Source organism: Serinus canaria, chromosome 10, assembly GCF_022539315.1.
Source record: "Serinus canaria isolate serCan28SL12 chromosome 10, serCan2020, whole genome shotgun sequence".
In the NCBI taxonomy this organism is placed as follows: domain Eukaryota; kingdom Metazoa; phylum Chordata; class Aves; order Passeriformes; family Fringillidae; genus Serinus; species Serinus canaria.
This window is the reverse complement of record NC_066324.1, coordinates 2,768,905-2,786,611: the sequence shown is the minus strand read 5'-3', so window position 1 is coordinate 2,786,611 and position 17,707 is coordinate 2,768,905. Positions and strand designations below refer to the sequence as shown.

The window sequence follows — 17,707 nt, the reverse complement described above, 5'->3', positions numbered from 1 at the left end:
TCTCGGTGATCTATCGCTCACTGTGACTCCTTTTTTATGAGATAGCCCTGGGGTCCTCTCAGCAAGTCAGACCGCAGCCAGCACAAACCCATCAATTACTTTTTTTTGGTGAAAATTAAGGAATTAGATGAATGCTCTGCATTTTTCTGCAAAGTGGCCAGAGTCTCAACACCATTCTGGGGCCCCATTCCCTGTGTGGGTGCTCTGGCCAGTTAGGTAGGATAAAGACCCTTGCATCCTGATGCTGAGCCAAGAGGGACTTGGGACTCCAGAAAATTGAAGATTTCAAGATTTAGCCTAATGTGCAATCAGAAAAAAAATCAATAATTAAATAAATGCCCCATCTTCCCCCAGCACCCCAGTACTCTTAGATAAAACAGCTTATTATTATATGTACAATAAAAGGAAGAATCAACATAATTACATGCCCTTCCTACAATTGCTGTCATTATAACAACCATCATTAAGGCCTGTGATTGGAGATAATCATGTTTGCCTCCATAAACATTCGGTCTGCATCCTCATTCCAGGCTGCTCAAACTGCAGGAGTGATGATGCTCGTGATTAGGACTGAGGTCCTCAGACACTTGCTGGAGCAGGGACAGGCACTGGGGTCTCCTTGGGTCGCACTCAAGAGCAGGACTGTGCCTTGAGGTGTGACACTGTGCTACTGGTTTGTTACCTGTAGACACCTTGAAGTGTCCAGAAGCACCCAAATTCCAACTCAACTCAGATTTTTCTCATGGGATGCTTATCAGACCTTGAAGAAATCTTGCTGCCTCCTTCCTGAAATTTCAGGGCCAGGTGACCAACTAACCAGATGCATGGGGAGAAGCTAGTTCACCCCACCTGGGGATCTGGGAGAAGCCAAGATCTGTCTTTTACCTGTCTCAAAGGCAGACTCTGAACACAGAGCCCATTTTTCCCAGGATGTTCAGGATGAGAGACAAAGGGACAGATGCTCCCAGAAAAATCTCCATAGTGGGACAAGAAGATTCCTGGTGTTTGCTCTAGAGATTAGCTCAGAGGAGCCAGAGGGAGAGCACAGACAGGATAAGGGCTAGGATAATGGTGGGAGAGAGGAACCCACCCAATTCCATCAGCATAAAGAACTGATTGCAGTTACCAGTGAGGCACAGAAATGATGCTGCAAAGTTGGAAGTAAACAACACTCCAAAGGCACATGGAAGTAGTAAAAGTGCAATTAATTGAGAGCAAGGAAATTGCTGAGGCTGTGCACATTCACTCAGAGAGTCTGAAAACCCCATCCCTCTCCAATAGCTGTCTGTGTATCCAAACCCCTCTAATCCCACACAACATCCCAGGTAGCTCCCAAAATGGACTGCAAGGCAGCATGGCTCACAGGCACTCCCTGCTTGAGGCAGGAACTGTGCAGCTCTGCTCGTGGCAGCTCGAGTTTGCAGTTGGAGCCAGGGTGTCAGGCAGGCAGCTGAACAGCCCGCTTGTCTCGACGCTGGCAGCATGTGAGGGAAAACTGCTTTGCTCTCTGCAAAGGGATGGAGGGAGGAAGCGTGATTAGCTCTGACATAAAGGCCACAAGAAAGTTCCTGGAATCCTCATTCTACAAGTCTCCTTTTGAGAAACATTTACCATCTCCCTGAGCAATATAATATGTGACTATATGTGCAAATATTTAACAAAAACTACTTCCCCTATTGATCAAGTAAGCCAGGCATACTCAGAGAAACCAATTAGCACTTGTGCTTTTGAACCAAGAGATTTATTTAGTGCTGAGAGAAAGAACTTCGAATTAATGGGAAGCTTAAAAGACTCTTTGAAGTACATTTAAAAAAAAATAAGTTTAATTATTTTTTACTTGACACTGTGATGCACATTCAGAGCTTCAAAAGAACCTTGCTTATACCCCTATATTGTCCTTTTCCATTTGGGAAACATGATTTTGGCTTCCCCTCCTGTGCTTCAGTGACTAATGTCACCGCTCTAATTAGCGGTGCCATCCATGGCCAAGGACCTCAGTCACATCCTGGCTCATCCTCCTGGACCCCATCCAGACCCACAGCCAGCAGAGCCATCCCTGCCCTGGGAGCACGTGGTCCTGACAGATGAAGCCCATATTATTACTCCTGTTCTGGACAGGGAACATTAATCACAGAGGGATGAAATAAGCTGCCAACAGCCTGCTCTGAGCTTGTGGCAAGGCGAGATATTGTGGGAGTGGTTGGGCCCACCCCGCTTTTCCTGGTACAGCATCACTGGGAGTACTGCTGGGGAGACCAAGGTAGCACCAGCTCCTTCCTCATCTCACCAACAGCATGACATCCACCTGCAAATTGCCTTACATCAGCACAAATTTGCCCCCTTCTGATTTATTGTGTTTATTCCCAGCATAACACAGCCTTAATCAGCAGCATAACCACCACCAAGGATACCCACTCCAGTCCTGCTCCAATAAAGCCAAAAGAAAATGTGCAGGACCAGAGGATTTTAGTGGGATTTCATAAGTGAGTATCAGGACCAAAAACCTGGATGAAGATTGGGCCATGAACATGAAAAATAGCTCCTGTTTTTCCAGTCATGGGTTGTTTTTCATTCACATCCTTCTGCAAATGGAAAGACATGGAAGGAAGAGATATATGGACCTGAAGGATGTTCTCCAACAGATTATAACAAGCTTCAGGCTGATGAAATTGGCAGCCTAAAAATCCAGCTGGTGCCCTCTTAAATCTCCTTGAGCCTGACCCAGACCTTAAGGAGAAAAGCGCTGCACTGCAGTAAAGTGCAAATTGGCTCTTTAGGGCATCTAGAAAATTTACATTTAAAGAAGAGGGGAATAGGCTGTAACAGGCCCCACATCTTGCTGGCAGTAAAGTTTACTAGCTCGGAATTTTTTATTCCCTTTCCTTTTGGACGGGAGGTTATATAAAGCGATTTTTCCATCAGGGAGCATAAACCACATCCACTCGTTAAACGATTGCAGGAGGTCTCTGACCTCCTAACAGAGAGGGATAACACAACCTCTCAGCCACCTGATGGAGAGCCCAAATACACCCAGCATTGCTGCCCTCACTGGGAACACCGATTTTAGCTGAGGAAGGCAAGGAGCATGAAGAGCCAAAGAAGTTGCCCCAAATAATTTTCAGATGTTTGAGACCAGACTGAGCAAATCCCAGGAGGTCGCATGTTGAACACTGTGGAAGCTGGAAGCATTCACAGGACAAAGAGCCTTTCTAGGACAAGCCCCAAGTTCTCGTGGGCTCTCCCATATCTAAAGAAGGCGGGATAAAACCTGTTGGTATAGCTGGAAAGGGCAAAGACCTTTCCTGAGCTAATTACTCACAGTAGCTCCATCCACAGCCAGGCATCCTGAGAGCATGGCAGCAAGCCATGGGTAGGATGCACTGTTATTTGCATTCCCCATGTATTTCACAGCCCTGACCAGATCACAGCCTCACCGCAGAGGGCACCAGCGACACAGAGCAGGGAACAGCCATGCACAAATAGAGAGCAAAGGCACAGCCAAGATGGGAAATGCTGTGCCAGAGCCAGGGTCCTGCAGGCTTCAGCTCCCAAGGCTGCTCTAATGCAGGACAGGGGAACAGCCAGTTCATTCCCTGACCCTGCAGGAAAGGATCAGAGAGGTGGCTGTCCCCACAGCTGGGCCCTCGCACAGACCCAGCAGAAATGGACTGGCCAGTCAGGGAGTGATAGTGCCCATGGATCAGAGATGGTGGCTGGCATGATGGCACAAGGCTGCCAAAAGAGCCACAGGTGCCTTGGCATCACAGTGCCAAACCCCACCAGCCAACACAGCCCTGCCACCAAGCCCTTGAATTTCAGCTCAAGTTCTGGCAGGCAGGGATGGCATGCAAGGAAAAGGAAGGGAAGGAAGGTCTTTCTGCAGGAAAGTTAGTGTGCACATTACAAACTTTGAAACTCTTAATTGTGTCCAGGGGATACAATTAGTATCAATACAATTACAAAGAGCAAACTCAGCACTCTCTCCTCCCTGCAATCCCCTCTGCCTTATAACCTCCCACCCTGAAATTCAGGATGGAGGAAAGCATCTTGTTCTTCTCAAGGAGCTGAGCACTGCATGGATCCCTGTTCACTCCAAAACCAGCACCTTGAAACACGAGCTCTTCTCTCTCTTTTCACATACTCTCAGGTTTCAGCAGCAACAACCCTTCTGCAAAAGCATCTTCACAGCTCAGCAGAACCATTCACCACGACCCATATCCCCTGATTCGCCATCAGCTTCATCAACACAATCTCATGTGCAAGAACAACGAAAAAAACAGGTAGCAAATCCTTGACTCCGCTCTGAAACTCTGGTTTTAAATTACCAAGACAGAGCAGGTCTGGGTTGTTAAGTGACTGGGCTGCTCTCGAGCGGAGGGTGCGACACAACGGTGACATCTGATATAATAGCAAGGCCAGATCAGCGTGCTCTGTGTTTTTCTCCTGCACTCGCCTATTTGCCTCTCTCGTCTCTTAAAGTGCAATTATTGACATGTTCGCTTTCTTAACCATCAGTTTTATAAGCTTGCCAATGACTCCTGAACATGTGTAAACAATTATTTTTATTTTCTTGCAAAACCAAAATGTTGGATATTCTTTTGGATAAGCAGACTCGGGTAGATTTTCATGAGCCCTGCTACATAATTTATTAGTTTCTAAACTCTGTAAAACTAAAAGCTCCACTAAAGTTCAAATAAGTTTGTGATTTCAAAATAATTTTGAATGGACTATTCCTGTTTCTGACTAATGTTGCACAATTGATTTAAATGGGAATTCTTACTCTGCAGAGGTAGATTCTTGGATTGTTTTGTTAGTTAAATAAAAGGACGATATCATGGGCCAGAAGCCCAGGAGTTCAAATCATGAAATATTGTGGGGAAAAGGGACTGAGAAAAATGCATCTTCTGTCCCAGATGTGCTGCAGGCTGCAAAATTAAGTACATAATCTGCTCATCCCATGGCTTTGGAGCAGAGTCTAAGGGTCTGTGAAGCAAGGGCTGGCATTGCATGGGGTCACTGCTTGGCACTTCACATGCTGTGACGCAGGACCCTTAAGAAATAAGGAAATCAGAAATAAAAAAGTTCAGGCAGACAGAAAGAGGGAGAGAGACTTTCTCATTTGCACAAATAAAATGAGAGCAATTTTGCAGCTCTCTGCCAGGCAGTGCTGCTGCTGAGCTTAACCCTGCTGGCCTGTACCAGGCTGACAGCACGTGGGCCAAACCTGGGATTGAACAGGACGGAAGGGAGTGGGGAGCCAAGCTGTAATCCTGGATTTGGAGCTCTCTGCCCAGATCCTCTCCCCTGGAACTCTCTGCAAGCTCCTAAGTGAGCATGGGAACTTGTTTTGTGCCAGATCCAGAGCCTGACAGGTAGCAAGAAGAAGCACAATTACACCAGCTTAATATTTCTAACTCCCTTCTCAGGGGGTGGTGGGGCAGATTAAAAGGGGAGCAACCTGTCCTGTTGCCCCCTCTCTCACCTTGCTTTATACACTTCCAAAGTTTACTTTTGGCACCATGATGGCCCCAGCAAGCACCTGAGTGCCATGAGCACGGGTGGGTGCACACTCACACCCCTGTGCCAGCTTTGCCCTGAGCACAGGTCCCAAAGGTAGTGCACGCTGATATGGCTGTGCAACGCCTGCCCCATTTCATGGGCTGCCTGCTGCCTCCACGCGGGAAAACCACGTCCTGAGATTCTCCTGTTGAACTCCCGAGAGAGACGAAGCCCAAACGTGGGCTTGAATTTCATACCGAGTCTCTGAGCGTTACTGGGGAAATGATACTTGATACTCTCTATGTATATTAAGAAAAAAGACAGGGTATTACACCAATATAGTAGAAAGCAATCCTTTTTTTTCATCTGAAAAAAGACAACAAAGCCATACAGAGTAGAAATTAGTGAAAGCTTATAGCTTCAATAATTTAGAAGTTAAGCCTACTTAAACATAAATGACGATGCTTAATTCCAAGGCTGTTACTGAGCAGAGCCGGGGAGCCTCTCGTATCCTATGCCTGCCTTTGAATGCCGGGCTCAGCAATAACAGACAAAAGCTGTCCACCACCCAGAACAAAGAGCTCCAGGAAATTAAAAAAAAAAAAAAAAAGAAAAAAGAAAAGAAAAAAAAAATACTGTCTCGCTGCTGAGCCCACTCCCGCAGGCTGACCAGCAGCTCCCAGTGCCTGGTTCACAGTCGCCAGACCAGCATTCTGGGGAGTTTGAAAACCACAGGGCTGAGAGTGGAGCATCGTGTCCCGCACAGCGCGGCACTGCTCCCACACAGCATCCCCGGCGAGGCTGCTCCGGCGCTGACTGACACTGACGCAGGAGGGTTTATTGAACTCAGCAGAGCGCACTAACACGTTACCTCGCTGTAAACCATGCCGAGAGCACAGAAATCCACCGAAGGGAGGGAAAGACCGTCAGAACCAAAAAACTTTGAAAATGTAGCCAAACACCCCTCAGCAGGGCCAGCAAAACACACCCCGAAGTCAGGAGCCACTGACCCGCCAAGGCACAGCATAAACAAACACACGGGACAATCTGGACAGCAGCAGGAGATTAGCTAGCCACAAATTCAAGTTGCTAAAGTTCTGCTTTCAAGTATTCATTTACTTTCCTTCCCTCCGTCCACAAAAGAAAAAAACAAAACAAAACAAAACCAAAACAAAAATACTTCTTAAACCATCCTCATTGTACTACTCAGGAATCTTCACACAATAACAAGATCTGCTTCATTACATCCACTTCTCAGATAATTTCTATTTTCCGCGAGTTCCACTGGCTTCTCCTCGCGCGGTTCCTACGGACCACGTGGCGAGATTTATGATACGACTAACCCACAGATTTGCTTTCTAAACACCCCAGCAGCTAATCTTTGATAAATCTACCACACACTTTTCTCCCTCTGACCATGCTGGGCTGCTTACAGAGCTTTTTTTTAAATAACTCACAGAGTAGGCACAGAATGGTTTGGATTGCAAGAGACTTTAAAGACCATCTCGTTCCAATCCCCCCGATATGGGCAGGGACACCTTACACTAGCCCAGGATGCTCAGTTCCTACGTGTCCTTATCTAGAAGGTTTTTAAAGAGAGACTAGAACAGGATGCACACGGGTATGCTGCAGAACAGCATCTTTGTCAGATTAGACCCATGCATCACCAGTAGAAGAAAAACACTGCAATTGATCCGCAGGATATGTGCACAGTAGGTCCAGGGAAAGTTCTCTTTTGATGTTTTGTAGTCCGGCCCGGTGGACTGTGCTACCAATGCGGAGCCACCTCACGGAGCTCCCCCAAGAGCTGGCGTTACAGGAGAGCACAATATACTTGTAGGTCTGAAGTTGCTCGCCCTCATCCCTGCAACTTGTCTCCCAACATCTCTGTCGCTATCACAGCCTTTGCTGACGAACGCGACGCGTCCGTCGGGCGCTGCCTCCCGCTCCCACCGGGTGACGATCCCGGCGGCTCTTATGATCCGGGCACGGGCGGATGGCCAGCCACGCCACTGCCCCGGCAGCCACCACACCCCTCCCCAGCGCCAGCGGTGGGGGCTCGGGCTCCACAAACACCACCGTCCCTCCCTAGAGCCCCCCGCACAAGGGGTTTCCAAATGAAAGCACAGCTCCTGGGAGCACTTCGGGATGGGCTGATGCGGGACTCCGCAGCCCCAAGCCACGACCCCTGCTCGCTCTCCCGGAGGAACGCGCCCCGTTCCCGCGGAGGAATGCTGACCCGCGGGGACCCCCACGCCTCACCGGGCGACACACGCGGAGCTGCTCGGCCCCGTTCAGCCCCCGCGGCGACCCCGAGCCACGGGAAGGGCAAAGCGCGGGGCTGCGAGTGACCGCGGACGAGAGAGGGGAAACGGGACTGGCGGCGGGGATGGCGAGGGACAAGGGGACGAGCAATGCCCTGGCCACCTCGGGGGTGATGAGGGGACGCGAAGTGCTGGAAGGACGGACGGACGGACGGACGGAGCGGCCGCGGGGAGCGGCGCCGATGCCGGGCGCGGCGGCGGCATGTCCATGTCCGCGCCCCCGCCCGCTCCCCCAGCCCAGCCCGGCTCTTACCTCCGCGGCAGACAAGCAGCAGCAGCCCCAGCATGCAGGCGGGCAGCGCGGAGCCCGGCGGAGCCATGGCATCCCGGGCGGGCGGGCTCGCCTCCCTGCGCCCCACGGGGAGGGAGCAGCCCGCCGGCAGAGAGGGAGGGAGGGGAGGAGGGAGGGCGGCCAGGCGAGAACCACCCCCAGCTGTGGGGCTGGCGGGAGGGGGGGGGAAAGGAAAGGGAAAAAGGGGAAAAGCGGCTCTCAGCGGTGCTGCCCTCGGCGCGAACACGCCGCCGCGCCGGGCGGGCGGGGGGCGGCGCTGAGGGAGCGGGGCCGCCGGCAGGCGGGGGGCGGGCGGGCAGCGCCTTGCGCCATCTTGCGCATTCGCCGGGGCGCCGGCAGCGCTGGCCGGGCTGAGAGGCGGGGGCTGCTCCGTAAGGGGCCACTCCGCGCCCGGGACCTGCCGGGAGTGTACAGGGAGCCTCGTGGGTCTGCCTTCACCGGAGCCTCCTCACGGCACTCCCGTCACAGAGCTCCCGTCAGAGCACGTCTCAAAACCCACTCATGGGTCGAGCCTCACAGATCCCCCTCATATGTCTTGCTCACCAGAGCCCCTTCGCGTTTCTCCCTTCACAGGAGCCCTCTCTTCAGAACCCACTCGCGGCTCTCCCCTCACTAGTGTCGCTTCACGGGGCTCCCTTCACGGGGATGCTCTCGCAGTGCCACCTCACGGAGCTCCCCCACCGAAGCCCTGTCACCGGTGCCCCCTCACGGGTCTCCCGTCACTGAGGCAGCCTCACAGGTCTCCCCTCACCAGAGCCGCTTCAAGGGTCTCCCGTCACCGGTCTCCCCTCGTGCGTCTCCCTCACCAGAGACCCCTCAAGGGTGTCCGCTCCCTGTCACCGGAGCCCCCTCACGGATCTCCTCGCGCCCCTCTCACTTACGAGGGTTCCCTTCACGGAGCTCCGGGGATTACACGGACACATCAGGGAGGACCTTCCCCTCACCGGGGCAACCTCGCAGGACCGCAGAAGAGCCTGGCTTGTCCCATCTCTGTGCTCCTGTTTTTAATGCTATCCCAAGTGACTTACCCGAGTCAGTAATGCAGGTGTTGGACCAGCCTGCTCACCCTGGAAGATGCCCCAGTGAGGAAGGACCCAATAAGGGATGAGTCTGCTCCTAAATCCTGCCACAGCAGGATAACTTGTCTGCCCTCCTGGCATGAAAAAAGGATAATGTGTTCTTACATGGCTCTCAGCCCCTGTGCCCACGCAGTATTTTCTGCCTTCCAACTGATCCTACCCTGTCCCTTGGCCCATGTTCTCCACAAACATAACTCATATCATCACTTTTAGCAGCAAAAAACATCTATGCAAGGACAGCTCAGTGTTTTGTGGTGTTTGCTTGGCAAAAAGGAACTAAAATGAAAAAGTAAATCCTAACTAATTTCTTTCTTCAGACTAAAATCAGATTTTGTGGACTGGGTTACTAAACCCTGTAACCATTCCTAGAAATCTGGTGAAAAACCCTTTGTGAAGAGGAGCTATGTGAGGCTCCCCTGGATGGTGCACCCTGAGCTTGTCGGAGTCAGCTAACGAGGAAAGAAGACGTCACTACATCTGCTCCACATTAAAGCCTCCTTCGTCTAGCAGAGGGTTGAGCTGTACGAGGCTCCTTTCAGCTGGGGAAGAATTTGCTCTGGCTCCACCAGCCTCTCGGTAACATCTGAATTTCTGTGCTGTCCCTGACCTTTTGGCACCAGCCGTGCTCTTGCTCCGACTCCCTGGCTCCTGCCATGGGGCCCCATCAGCATTTATGTAATGCTTGAAGCCATCATGGACTTGTGGCTGCTATTACTGAGGATGGCTTGTGGGAATTAATAATTCCAAGAGAAATTGAGCACGATGTGCTTGACAGGGCTGCTTTCCCTGTGAACCACAGATTTTGTGTGCTTTTGCTGCCAAGTGCCCTGGCAGGACCCAGGGGCTGGGGGAGGTAGGTACACGTTTAGGGTATCACCAGCTTCACCCCCACACCTTGCAAATGACACTGGTGACAGCACTGGTAGCACATTCAGAAATCATCCACTACTACAAACAATAGGACTTATATGAAAAACCATGAGATCTTTTAGGGAATAGGCAGTTTTGGGGCTTTTAGAGCCACATAAGAGCAGGAATTCAGAGCACTCACGTTTTTCTACGCTCTGTAAGCATGAGGGCTTAGAAAAGTTGCTTTGTACTGGAGGCAGGAATTTGCTTATCACACTGTGAACAGAAATCGGAGCCTTTGGAAAAGCAGCAGGGTTGCAGGAGTGACGAGTCCAGCACAAACTGAGGCTCCAAACCCCTTCCTGCAGAGCAGTCAAAGGGTTTCCTCTGTCCCCCTTGCTGCTGAGGGGCACAGGATCTGTCTGTCCATCTGCCCTCCCTCTCCACAATGCCCTGTGAGGGCATCACTCACCCCTCACTCCCTGCACAGCAAATTTCCATCAGCTCCAATTGTGCTCCTGATTTACACCAATTAACTGCAAACTGAGGTCCCCAAGACACCATTAGTATTTTCAGTGGATGAAGTGGGAGATTAACTTGTCTGAATTCACTCCATTTATTATTCTATGTGTAATTGTGGCTACCCTGCCTGCTAACAGTCTGGGAGCTTTTCCCTTATGTACGTACATGCAGGTTTTAGCATCTGCTTCATGGTCAGTGAGCAATGAGGAGTGGGAGCCAAAATTGTGGCACCCACCTTGAGGCACTGAGCCCAGAGCCATGCCAGCAGTGGTGGGACCACTCCGGGACCTGCTTCTGGAAGCTCCAAAATCTGTTTTCTCTGTGCCTGTTGAGAATCTGTGAAGCAATCCCAGCCACCTCACTACATCACACAGCCCATCGTCTTGGGCTGTGCCATGTTCCAGAGGGCTGAGCTGGGCCACACACTGCACTGGTAATTGTAACTCCCTGAATTACCTGAGACCACGAGAAACCGAAGCCCACTGTAGTGTATTTCCAGCTGCATCCTTACACAGCGTATCAGGATGACAAATGTTGAGAAGAGAAAGAAACGAAACCTGACGCTTTGCTCTTCACTTCTCTCCTGTAACTGCTGTGTCTGTCCATCTCTGTCATCCATTCCATCCCACTGTGGCTCCTCTCAGCAGCCTCCAATCATCATCCAATGCTGTGAACTGGGAGATGGAAGAGTGATTTGCAGTCACCCATCACCCCTTCCAAGGTCCTTCCTTGCTCATTTGTGGGGTTACCTATCATTAGGAGAAAGACTCATCAGAGTTACACATTCTGACAGAGTTCCCTTTAACCACTATCAGAGAACACCATGCTAAGTGCAGATTTATTACCTCTGTAATGCAGATAAAACGAGACTTTATGGCTCTGTAGTCGTGGCAGCATAAAGTAATAATGGAAACTATGTACTGAAGTAGGGAATGCATCCCAGGAAGAAGGGAGATGCACGGGAGGTTAATAGCATGTCCTTGGGGACTGGCAGGTGTCCTCTCACCAGTCCTGCTGGACACAAGCCACCAAGTGCTCAGCACAGTGTGCCATCCAAGAGAACTCTCACCACTCATTGCTAGATGCCTCTGCTTATTTTTACCATTAAAAAATTCCCAGCAAGATGAAGCATGAAACTGGACAAATATTTTTTCCTATAGGAATCAGTTCAAAACTGAGGAAGGAGCAAGCATCCAGAAATGACTAATGAATCCAAACTCTGCTCATGTCTGAAATTCCAGAAGAATCCCTAAGGAACTAGGTACCCACTATCATCTCACAACCCCAAACTTCATGTTGATGAGCTCTCGTACATGAAGTTGTGTGAGCATGAATCCTGCATTCTGCTCCCATGATTGCTTCTGCCAGCGAGGTACAGCCTCACACAGCTGGAACAGACTTAACTGTGAGTAAAATTCCACTCTTTTTAAAAAACATTTTATTAATAACCCATTAGTTAAGGAATATAAGGACAATGTCTTACACTTTAACACTAAAGAGTATTTGTGGAGTAAGAACAGTCTCTGAAGAAAGAAAGTTATAATAAAGTACAGTATGGAACCAAACACAGACACAACCTTCAAACAAGATCAAGTTCTGGTTACACATCTTTATGCACTGTGCAGAAAATGAAATTTAACTTGAAAATACAAGCAAGGGAATACAGTAACAGAAGTAGATGGTAGATTTCTGCTGGTTAAAACACTTCCTTTCTAATAAAAGTATTGATTAGAAAAGACACAATGATTCCTTCAAAACACTATTACAAATGAGATCAAAACCATATACAGTGTTCTAGTAAAATGGTTGTTTTCTTACACAGCAATATTTCATGGGATGATTGTTATCTAGTAATGTAAAAAAATTCTCAAACTCTAAATGAGAAATTTTCTCATTAGAACTACTTAAACCAGAACTTTGCTGCCTGTCAAGTAAGAAATCAAGTCAATGAAAAGCTGATAGAGGTTTTTATCTGAGTTGCATGTTTCACATAACAAGAAATGAAAAGAAATAAAAGGATGAGAATTGTGACTCTCACAGCAGCATGGGGAATATACAGTTGTGTAGCCCAACGGAAACATTAATACTAGAAAATTATGCCAGTGAGACAAACCCGACATTTTAACAATGTAAAACAATATACACCAGCAAAAAATTTGAACAGCAATAATCTTTAGTGTTACTGAAAGGAAGAAAATGAGAAAGAAGCCTGGTGTACAGGAAGAGCTATTAAGCATGATGGGTAATTAAAGGTATCAACAGTTTGTGTGCCTGTGAGAAATCTGCACAAAAGCTACTTATTTCATGATAAAAAAATATATGCACTGGTTGTTTCAGCTTTACACATCAAATGTGTGTCATGTGTCTTCCTCCATTCATTTCCAGCTGAGACTGAAAGTTCCCTGCACGTTCAGGGCAGGGGGACCTGGGGCACAGCTGAGCTGGACAAGGACACCGAGCACTCTGTGTGGATGTGTGCTTATCCAGAGACAGCTTTGGTGCTGCTGGTCAGTGGTGACCTCTTGGCTCCAAGGAGAAACTATTTGGATTTCTGCAACTCAGGTTTGGCCTACCAGCCCATGGCCACCACAGTTCTTGGACAGCCAAACACTGCCAGCTTCACACCCTGGTACAGCTGGGTGAAGTGTAATGAGATCAGAACAAGCCTCAGCATAAGGTGACAAAAGTGCTTTGGGGATGCATAAACAAAATTGTTTGTGGTCTGCTGCATCTCCCCAAAGCTCTCTGTAACTCTTGTGGCGGTTTGGTGGTCAGCCCAAAGTGATCCAGGGGAATCCAGTGTGGGCTGCAGTGACAGGCAGGGACAGCTTTCAGGCAGCTCAGGGCTGTAGGATTGCTGAATGCTGTAAAGGCAAAGCAGGGGGTGCATGTATAAGGGGGTGCCCCCAAAACTGTGGCACACTCCTACATCAGCCTCCATCCCCTTCCATCCCCCTGGATGGAAAGTGGCAATGGCAGTGGCTTGTGCAGGGCCTGTTCTGTCACTGAGGAAGGGCAAGGACTCTTCATGGACTGACTGGGAACTGAGGCCCACCTGCACAATGTCCCCCCACTCTCTGCAGCGGGCACCTGGCCCTGCCCGGCTGGAGGGTTTGTACCTCTGCGACTGCATCCGCTCCCAGAGAACTGTGAATTGCCCTTATTGCCTGCAATAACACTTCACTGCTTATCTGTAACCCTGCTAAGTCATGAGTTTCAAAGTCTTGTGGCAGTGGGCTCTGGAGGTTATTTACACACTTCCTCTGCCCAGTTATGTTTCCTTGCCTTTTCCTCACTCCAGTAGCACACACACAAACTCCTGCCTTCGCCTGCTCACTGGCACTGATCTCCAGTCTCTGTCCCACAGCATTCCAGAGTCATGGCTAGTCACAGCATGGAACAGCATTTATGAGACTCCTCAAGACACCAAGCTGGAGAAACAGAGCAATCACAATGACTGGAAGTACAGCTGGTTACCAGAACAGTGTGTCATACTGGGAGGAGATGCTGCCAGCTGGGAAGAAGTGGAAGCTCCGATATCCTTCCCATCAGAGTACATGGAGGCTTGGAGGTTCACATTTGCTGAAAAGCTGGAGGCAAAAGGGTTGCAGGGTGTTGGTGAAGTGAGGTTCTCCATGCTGCAAGCAGTGGTACCTCCATTCAAAAACAAAATCTGAAGTCTTTTACAGGATTTCAAGTTAGCACACAGTTTCCTCATATACCCTGGGGTGAATTTTAGTAAGAAAAGAAGAAGGTGGGCATATTTTCCTTCACTTTTTAAACAAATGGTGAGATATCTGAATCCTCCAGGAAGGCAGAATATTCACCAAACACCCATGAACAGAATTACTGATCCTTGTTAAGACTGAGCAGCAGGTCCAATCTTGTAGCATTTGCAGTCAACCCTTCAAGCCTGGAGCAGGACAGAGACCAGCTAAAGAAAGTAAAGGAAAGTCCACCCCCAGCAGGGCCAGGCTGAGAGACATGTCAGCAGTAAGCAAACAGCATCAGCAGGAAGAGTCACTGGATGATTTTCAAGCCAGACTGACTGGTTTGAGACCAAAGATTTCATTTTAAAGCTCTGGTGGTGCTCTGCTCTTCAAAAAAAACCCACCCAAAAGCACTTTGACCAGGACTATCAGACGTGACTGGAAAATTTCACTTGTTCATCCGAAGCTTTCAGCAAGTCCACTGCTTACAGAAGGCTGAGTGCTGCTCTCTGTAAATCAAAACCATCTGAAATGTCTCCACACGGGCACCCAAAACAAGAGAAAAGAAATACATGTCCCCAGTATCCCAAGTTACTTTTGCAATTGCTGGTTCTTTTTTCTCTTTGTTAGTATAAGCTTGTTGAGGAAAGATGGATCGACATCCTGCCAGCTAAAGCAGTCTCCTTTGGCAGCTGCTGCAAAACACAGCCCTACAGAGAGACACAACCCAACTCTCTGGCTGTAGGGAAGGTGTCAAGAAACAAAGCAAGAGAGACATCAGATCTGCAGTACTACGTGTTAAAGAAGAGTGAACAACCAGTGCGTATTACGTAAATGTATTCTTTAGAAAAAGGCAGTATAAGAATAAGTTAAAACCTATAATGGACTATAACAAATGAGTAGATCTACTGCTTTTTTTTTTCTCCAACAGACATGAGGTAGTTGTGTTGTTAGGGAGGAAAAAATAAAGAAAGAGAAAAGTAGTAAAAATGCTACTCTATACCACACACTATTCCACTTTATAAAATTAAATAATATAAAGATGTTCCAAGGAAATAAAAATACATGTTGTACATTAAAAGGACAGATGTGTACCTAAAATATTAGGTACAAGAACCTACATAAAACAAAGCCCAGGTTGGTGAAAAGACCCAGACGCTGCGGAAGGTTCTATATAGTACAAGTTGTTAGAGGCACTCGTAGAGTGTGTAATAAAAGGCCACTACATCAGCCTGCTAGTAGTAGTTACTGTGGTAGCACACACAGAGAGCCTGGTAATCCTTCTAACCACGGGAGGGCAGAAAAGGCTGGTGCTTACAGCTCACTGCCTTTGTTTCTGGGGCGTGCACCCACTCCTGGGACTCCTGTGCCAGAACTCATCCAACGCTGCCAGGCAGTAGTGCCCGGGCACTCCCTGGGGAAGAGGCAGCTGAGAAGGATCCCTTGGTGCACTCTGCCACTTCCCAGCATTGAAGGACGTCCTGGCAGTGGCCTCAAGGGCTATGGTGAAGTGACAGCCCCAGCTTAGTGCAGAAGGCTCTGTTCCATCGTGGTTCCACCCAGACTTTGGCAGATGGCTCAGTCCTGCTCCCACCAACACCCAATTCCTCATGGGCTTCAGCACGAGGAAGATGGCCCCTTACCAACCCACCTGGCTTCCCAAAGGCCTCTGTAGAGCTGACAGGTCCAAGCCCTGCTCTGGTGAGATGCTGCACCTGCCCAGCTCATGCTGGGCTCAGCCAGCCAAGGGCAGGCAGCGCCTCATAGGGACAGACTCTCCTCGTGCTTCAGCTCTGCTGTGATCAAAATCAGGTCAGTTCATTCTTTCTGATTGTGGACATGTGCCATGTTCTCAGATGCTGAGGATGGACTGGTTAAACCAGAGTTACTACAGAGCAGGGCCTCCTCGGACACCATGGAAAGCAGCTGGCACTTGACTGGCTGCACATCACCCCTGCCTTCCTGGGTAGAATCTGAATCTCCACTTTCCTCCGAATCCAGACTTTCTCCATGCCTGTGGAAGCCATTGGTGAGCCCATGGATGCACACAGCCTCAGGTTCGTCAGTCTTTGTGTCAGTACAGAGCAGCTCAGCCTGGGCCTGAGCCTCCAAATTGTCCATGCAATCTACCAGCACTTGGCCAGTGTCCTGCTGGGAACTGGGAAGAGCCAGCTCTGCCAAGGGGAGCTCTTCCGGCTCCCGGTCCTCAGTTTCTGTCTCTTCACTCTCCAGGGCGTGCAGCTGGCAGTTGTAGTCTTTGTCAGAGGCTGAAAAATCAGAATGGACGATGACCTCTGCTTCTACTTGGTGGAGGCTGGCTGGCAGGTGGCTTTTCTTTGCTTCATTCTGTTATCAAACAGGAGAGAAATTAAAAAAAAAAAAAAAAGGTAAAGTAAGTGAAATTCAGATAATTGAGGCTGTGGCCAAACCAAGCACTAAAATTTATTTATTTTTTAATCCCACTGAGTGCAATGGGATATACATATGCCTCTATTAAGCATTACCTTTATATGTTTCCCAGGGCTCAGGTCTTAAGGAGCAACTCAAATCACCTCAGGATCATTATTTCTATTTTACATTTGAGAAAGCAAGTCCCAAGGGAGAAAAGTGATTTGCTCACAGTTTCTTGGCAGGCTGGAGCAACCATTCCTCCAAGCCTCTGTCAAAGACCACAATTTTCAAATCTCACCAGTCTGTTTCCATATTAAGGGCCAGATTGTTAGAGGCTGAGTGGGCAGCACTGTAGGAAACTGGCTTCTGAGATGGATAAAGGGGCTCCCTTCACTTTCCTCATTTAATTTTGGCTACATATCACAAAGTGTATGTTTGTTAAAGCCCTGGTCACAGGCTGCAAAAGTCTGTGTAAATTCAAGCACTTTAAATTCAGAAAGAAAACAGTAAGTTCTGCTCTGCAGTGCTTAAGTGGAGTTCAGGCTACAGATCTCCACAAATCTGGCTGACAAGCAGGTCATTTTGCAAGATTATCACTCAATAATTTACCAGACAAATTATTGTAGAAGCTCACAAAGAGCTCTCTAGGCAATCAACGCTCAGGTTCTGGGCTGAGTGTGATGTAGCAGCGAGAAGACAATTCCGAGTCTGGAACTGATATCCCACGTGTAATTTGCGCTTTCTGTTGAAGCCAACTTTGAGCATCATTTACATATTTTAACACTTTTCTCTTTTGTTGACAAACTCTGATGGGTAAGCTGTGCTGTAAATGCTGCCCTGTAATTGGGCTGTAAAACATTGTCTTAACTCTATCCACAATGTTAATTACATCCTGTGTATAATTGATTTTCACACCACTGCCTAGGAAGGAAACATAGGTAGGCTACTTAGAAGTATTTGCTGGGGAGGGGGAATGAACTTTTTCAAAAAATAACCAAAGAAATCTTCTGGTACAGAGTCAGTCTGAGCAGGTGTCAGCTT

At 48.7% G+C, this 17,707-nt stretch overlaps 3 protein-coding genes across 3 annotated transcripts in view; 1 reads left to right on the top strand and 2 right to left on the bottom strand.

Moving 5' to 3' along the window:
* The window catches only part of IGDCC3 (immunoglobulin superfamily DCC subclass member 3), a 100,381-nt gene extending 92,046 nt beyond the window's left edge, over positions 1–8,335 (bottom strand). Inside the window, exon 1 of the mRNA XM_050978241.1 lies at positions 8,077–8,335. Coding sequence (XP_050834198.1) covers positions 8,077–8,143 — 67 coding nt within the window. The 5' untranslated portion in view covers positions 8,144–8,335. The remainder of the gene's footprint in view (positions 1–8,076) is intronic.
* The window catches only part of MTFMT (mitochondrial methionyl-tRNA formyltransferase), a 431,560-nt gene that overhangs the window by 161,806 nt on the left and 252,047 nt on the right, over positions 1–17,707 (top strand). The gene's annotated exons all lie outside the window — the stretch shown is intronic.
* Positions 11,987–17,707, bottom strand: part of IGDCC4 (immunoglobulin superfamily DCC subclass member 4) — an 87,478-nt gene continuing 81,757 nt past the window's right edge. Inside the window, exon 20 of the mRNA XM_018913993.3 lies at positions 11,987–16,621. Coding sequence (XP_018769538.3) covers positions 16,094–16,621 — 528 coding nt within the window. The 3' untranslated portion in view covers positions 11,987–16,093. The remainder of the gene's footprint in view (positions 16,622–17,707) is intronic.